The sequence below is a fragment of the Cicer arietinum genome, chromosome 7 (genome assembly GCF_000331145.2).
Source record: "Cicer arietinum cultivar CDC Frontier isolate Library 1 chromosome 7, Cicar.CDCFrontier_v2.0, whole genome shotgun sequence".
Classification (NCBI taxonomy): Eukaryota; Viridiplantae; Streptophyta; class Magnoliopsida; order Fabales; family Fabaceae; genus Cicer; species Cicer arietinum.
The window spans coordinates 4,288,898-4,295,566 of NC_021166.2; the positions used below are offsets into that span (position 1 = coordinate 4,288,898).

General features: G+C 23.7%; 1 protein-coding gene across 1 annotated transcript; it reads left to right on the forward strand.

Moving 5' to 3' along the window:
• The first annotated feature begins 521 nt into the window (after positions 1-521).
• On the forward strand, positions 522-1,043 carry LOC113787553 (cell wall / vacuolar inhibitor of fructosidase 1-like). Its single transcript, XM_027336311.2, has one exon. It carries the CDS (start codon positions 522-524, stop codon positions 1,041-1,043), a length of 522 nt encoding a protein of 173 aa, XP_027192112.1.
• The last annotated feature ends 5,626 nt before the right edge of the window (positions 1,044-6,669 follow it).

A 6,669-nucleotide genomic window follows, 5' to 3' on the forward strand; every position in this document is an offset into this window, starting at 1 on the left:
ATTATGTCAATAATAAGAGTGTTTCATACAAAATGGTGGTAGAAAAAAAATCTCAAAAGTTAGTTAGTAGAAATCAAAAAACTAATTTTAAAAATGAAGATTTTAAATGATGGTTGTAGATACTGAGAAATGTGATTGTTGAATCTCTAAATAGTTGTGCTATGAAATCGTGGCAGCACCAAGTTTAGGGCAGATACTTTGACATTCGTAGTATTTCGCTCATATTTGAAGATCACTAAATCACATGGTCATAATGTTTTTATAAATCTTAGTGAAAATTAATTGTGTTCAATATCCATACTAAAATTGGATTGGAAAAGAACAAGAATGTCAAGAGACCAAATAAATGTTCCATTCTTTTTCCATTTGGAACGTAGAAAACATCAAAACAAATCACAAATTTTGAACAAACCCACCAGCCGAACTAACTTTAAATACTAGCAATCTAGTGACAACATTGGTCATTCATTTGTTGTTAAAACAAAAACAAAAAACCTTGATTTCTAGTTCCACAAGTGAAAATGAAGAAAATTTCAATTTGTGTCTCATTTTTATTTATCAACCTTCTTCATGTGTCTTGTTCACTTGTTCCACAAAATAATGATTTAGTGGACCAAGTATGCAAAAAGACACCATATTATGATTTATGCATTTCCACACTACAATCCAATCCTCAAGCCAAAAATACTGATACTAAGGGTATAGCCCTTATAATGGTGAAGGATATTGTATCAAATCTTAATGACACATTGAATTTCACTCAAGGTCTTATAAAAAAAACATCTGACGTGGGTTTGAAGAAAAACTTAGATTTTTGTGCTGAGACATACATTCCATTGGTGAAATATGTTCTGCCACAAGCAGCAGATGCTGTAAACCAAAGTAGATTTGAGTATGCGAATTACTCCATCAATGATGCTGGAAAGGAAATTGGTTCTTGTAACAATAAATTCTCAGGCTCAACAACTTCACCCTTAAGTGATAGGAATGTCACTATACAAAAATTGTTTGATATTGCTTCTGCCATACTAAAACTTTTATAAAATGTTCTGATTTATTTTAATTTTCATTCAATAAATTTGATTTTGGATGCTTGAGTGAATTAATCCATCTTTTCATGCTACAATTTTTCTTCTTTTTCTTTTCCTGCGTGAGATTGAAAAGAAAGACCCGTTTGACAATTGATATAGTCTAATAATTGCACTATTGTCTTCTCTCTCTCTCTCTTTTATTTTTTTAATTTTTTTTTATAGTTGTTTTGTATTAATTTTAGTTGTTTTGTTTTATTTTATTTTATATGAATTTAAATGATATACACTTACACTATTATTAATGAAAATCTAGCTACTAACGAAAGTTAACACATTTATTTAACGGAGTTATTCAAATAAAAATTATTTTTAAAATGAATGGATAATACTATATATATATATATATATATTAAGACGTGTTTGTCTTGGACTTTACAACTTACATATGTAAACTTGATCTTCAGTGTCATATATTTGGAATGTGTTTGTTTCATAACTTTACGGTTAAAAGAATTAAAAATTATATATGTTGATTAGCATGTTTTTGAGTGGCGCCGCTTAAAATTAGTGTTGTTATAAAAAAAAATGGTGTCATAATCAAATAATGAGATTTTTACGTAGAAATCGTCTTAAGACCAAATGTATAATCATCTTACAACATCTAACATCCGATTCAAAATATTACTTTAAATAATTGTATAAAATTAATCTTAATTTTAAGAAATATGTTTTATTTTTTATTTATTTATTGTTATATAGAAGTATATTTAATAAATAAAAAATATAAAAATTTGTAATTTGTATAGTAATTGAACTCATACTCTTTAAATACCTACAAAGAATACCTTAAACGGACAGAATATAGACTCGTATTACTAAGTACAGTTGTAGACACAAGTTCAACTACTTTATTTCAACTTATTAGATATATTTATTATTATTATTTTCAAATATCCTTTTCATTGATACTACTTCTAAAATCTTACAATAAATGATTCTTTGACTATTTTATATCTTATTTTTAGTAGTAATAATAATAATAATAATAATAATAATAATAATAATAATAATAATAATAATAAAAAGAAATTAAAAATAATTCATTTGACCATTTCACTTTTAATAATAATTATTATTATTATAAAGTGTTGTTGTATATTTTATCTATGGTTGGCCTAGGTCAATTATGCTAGTTATAATTAGAAGTATTTTGATGAAGTAAAGTTAATTACACTTGAATATTAAAAAATTATCCAATATATTAAGAACGATGGAAGGAGTAGCAATTGAAATGGCTAGGGACTAGATAAATTGATAGTAAAAGATGATTTGATGGTTTTTTTTCTTAGAAAATATGATTTTTTTTATAATTAATTAATAGGTGAATTTTTGAATTTAAATTTCAGATAAGATATTAAATTTAATAATATCAATATTTATCAATTTAAATAAAATTTAATAACAATGATGTGATAGTTTTAATTACAAGAAAAGTTGATAGTTGAATAATCTTTAATGAGTTGTGCTCTGAAATCATAAGCAAAATTTGGGAATATGACCATATTTAGGCTGACTGTTACACAGTCCAATAGCACATGGTTTTAAATTGACAAGACTTCCAAAAAAAAATATATTTTTAAACATATAAGTATAAGTTATTTGTGTTAAATATATTTTTAATTTTTATAAAATTATAAGATTTTAAATTTAATCTCTAAAAATGACCTCCAATTGATAAGCATCCAAAAAATTTTGTTTCTATAATATAAGAGTAAATTTTTTTGGGATTATTTATATTAATTTTCAACCACTATAAATTACGATATTTTAAATTTAATCTTTAAATAAATTTTATTTAATTTGAGTCTTTATTTTGATTTTAGAGACTTTTTTATAATCTAAAAAAAGTCTAAAATTTATCATAAAGACTAAAATTAAATTTTAAAATTTTACAGGGACTAAAATTTATTTTACTATTTCTTTAATTATAAAAATTTAATAAAATTAAAGGTCTAGTTTTTAAGAATAAATCAGATTATCTACAATATTTGAGACCACCTTAATAATATTGATTGGAGTGCATTGCATTATCTTGTAGAAATTACAAAATTTTAATTAATTTCAATGATTCATGACTATAGAATATTTACATGCAAATACGAATTGGAAAACAATAAGAAAGTAAAGGGTCAAAATAGGATTTTTTTTTTCCTTCCAATTAATAAGAAACAAATCACAACTTTTTTTATCTAACCCGCCGACCAAATTAACCTTAAATATCAATAAACTAACATTTGTCATTCATTCCTAAAAAAAAACATTTGGTAAATAGAATTTCAATCTGTGTGATTTTTTTTACTTTTCCATATTGTTCTTGTGTCTTGTTCACTTGTTCCACAAAATAATGATTTGGTGGATCAAATATGCAAAAAGACACCTTATTATGATTTTTGCATTTCCACACTACATGCCAATCCTCAAGCCTACCAAACTGATACTAAGTGCATAGCCCTTAAAATGGTCAATGACATATATCGAATATTAGTGACACAGTGAATTTCATTGAAGGTCTTATGAAAAATACAAAAGACAAGGTTTTGGAGCAAAATTTGCAATTTTGTGATGACCATACTAACTTTACTATTAAATGGTTGATTTGTTTTTAATTCTTTATCAATAAATATCCAATAAAGTTTTGATTTTTGATGCATGATTGAGTGAATTTATTCAAATTATTATTTATTTGAAAATTTTGAGTTTTTGAAATTTCTAGTATGAAATTGTTTTTCTCAATTTGTTTACCTACGAAAATTTTATTTTCAAAATTTTTGATATAAAATTTTTTTTCTCAATATTTTTTTGGTGAGTAAATTTTTTTCTCTTTTTTGTACCTATAAAAAATTTAAAATTTAAAATATCATATACCGTAATTTCTAAATTAGATTTTTAGAAAACAAAATTTCATCTAAAAAATTTGGTATTTGTGTTGACCCAAATAATGGGTTCAAATTTTTTTAATGAAAATAATAAGGATATAAATTTAATTTTTCAAAATTTTGTAGAGGAGAAGTCAAAGTGTTACGTTTCTATACCCCACACCTTAAACTCCCACCTCCATCCCACTTGAAATTATGTTTTTGTCCTTTTTTACTATCTATAAAACCTTCAAAAAAAAATTTAGCACTCATTTTTTTCATCCCTCTTTCGAAACTTTACAGAAACTATTCTACCATTCGTAAAATTTACAAATTTTCGAAATATAGAAAGTGAGTATTTTTTCTTAATTTTGAATTTTTCATAATTTCAAAATAATTATTTTTAAAATTTTCGAACCTTTTAGAACAACATTAAAGTTTCAAAATAATTTTCGAAAGTTTCTATCGATATGAAACTTTCGAAACATTGAAAGGTACAAAATAGTAAATATTTGAAACTTTCAAAATTATAAAAATGAAAAGTTTGTTAATTAAAAAAATGGAAAGTTTATATAAATTGAAAAATATATAAATGAAAAGTTTATATAAATAAAGTTTATATCAAGAATTAAAAACGCTCAGATCTAGGCCAAACCATTAGTAAATTGTTAATTTCAAATGTTTCTAAAAGTTTTAAAGTTTTGAAATTTCTGCGAAGTTCCATTTCAAAAATTTCTTAATGTTCGAAAGTTTGAAACTTTCATTTCAAAATTTTCTAAAATGATCGAAAGTTTCAACAACATCTTAAAAAAATTAATTTCAAAAATTTCAAAAAGTTCGAAAGTTTCAACAATTCTTGAAAAAACTTCATTTTGAACATTTCATAACTTCGAAAGTTTGAACAATCTAGAAAATTTTCATTTTGAATATTTCAAATTTTCGAATGATACTTATTTTTCTATTTCGAATATTTGGATACTTTCTTATGTAAGAGAGAATTTTATAAAGTTTCGAAAGAGGGGTGAAAAAAATAATGTTTAATTTTTTTTGGAGGGATTTACAGATAATAAAAAGTGACAAAAATATAATTTCATGTGAGATGGGGAGTGGGAAATTAAGGTGTGGGGTGCATGTTAGAAACCTCAAGTCAAAAAGTCCATAAAATTTGATGGGCTAAGTCACTTAGACTAAGTAGATCAAAGGCTACAATTTGTTTACCTAATTTTTTTCAAATAAAAAAAGTATTCAAAAAATATTTTTGTTTCATGATAAAAAGAAATTTATATTATTTATTTGAATTAAAAAATAATGTTCTCAAAAAAATATCTAAAAATAAATGTTTTCCTGAGATCAAAAGTTTTCAAAACTTTTTTAAATAAAATATAATAATATTGGGACTTTTTTGGGATTTTTAAATAACTATTTATTTGGGGAAAACAATGTTTTGCAAAAAAATGGGACCTTAAGCCCCTTACCTAAATTCAATAAAAAAAAAAGTTGATATAATGTGATGGACCCAAAATTTTGAAACTTTCGAAAGTTTTTATGAAAATGAAACTTTCGAAATGCAAAAACCTTTAAAACTAATAATTTGAAAGTTTCGAAATGTAAAATTCAGAAACATGAAATTTTTCAGTTTTGAAATTTTAGAATTCATTCCGAAATTGTTTCGGAAGTTTGTTTCTAATAATAAATTTAATTAATAGTAATAAATTTCAAAAATTTGAATTATAAATTTATAGTAATAAATTTCATACATAATTTCAAAAATATTAATAAATTTAATTAATAAAAATATTATAAATTTATTTTTCAAAATAAAATTTTAATTATAACAGACAACAATTATTTTTTGAAATAAATTGAAACTTTTGAAAGTTTTGAATTTTTGAAATTTTCTAAATTGAATTATTTCGAAATTTGTGTTTCGAAAATTTGAAAGTTTCAAGCATTACGTTTTGAAAGTTTCAAATTCATCAAAACGTAATGAATTTGAAACTTTCAAAAGTTTTGATAATTTGTGGAAAAACACATTTCGAAACTTTTAAATTTATCCAAAATTTCTAATGTTTCATAACATCCTGGAAAAACATTTCAAAACTTTGACATTTACCAAAAATTTTGAATTTTGTTAAAATTTCAGGTAATTTAAGTTTTGAAAGTTTCATATTTTAACAAAAGTCAATAAAACTCACTTTTTTATATTTCAAAAGTTTAAATTTTTTAAAAGTTTAGTAAGATTTTTTAATTTTAAAAAATGAGGGTGAGAAATAGAATAATAATTTTTTTTAATTATTTTATAAATAGTAAACAAGGACAATATAATATTTTTCATTAGGATGGGGTGGAAGGTATTGGGATGGAGGGTGGAAGGTACAAATACGGTTCACGGTACAAAACTCTCAATTCTTTCAAAAGGGTCCACAATTTAGAGGACTAGTAAGGAGCTCCAGCTATGCATACCATAAAATAGGATAGTTTCAAAATTATAATTGCAAAGGGAGTGAGGAAGTAGAAAATTGGGTTTGAACCTGCTGAGATTGAATTTAGTATCACTAGTCCATTGCATATTTGATAAAGATTTTGTTTTGTCAATTTCACCTTAAATAACTTCTCCTAATTCAATTAAATCATTTTTAGTTTCCTCGTATGATGGCTCTTGTCATGTTTTCCAATAGTTGTTAAATTGAATTTTAATGCAAAGAAAGTAACAGGTAACAAAA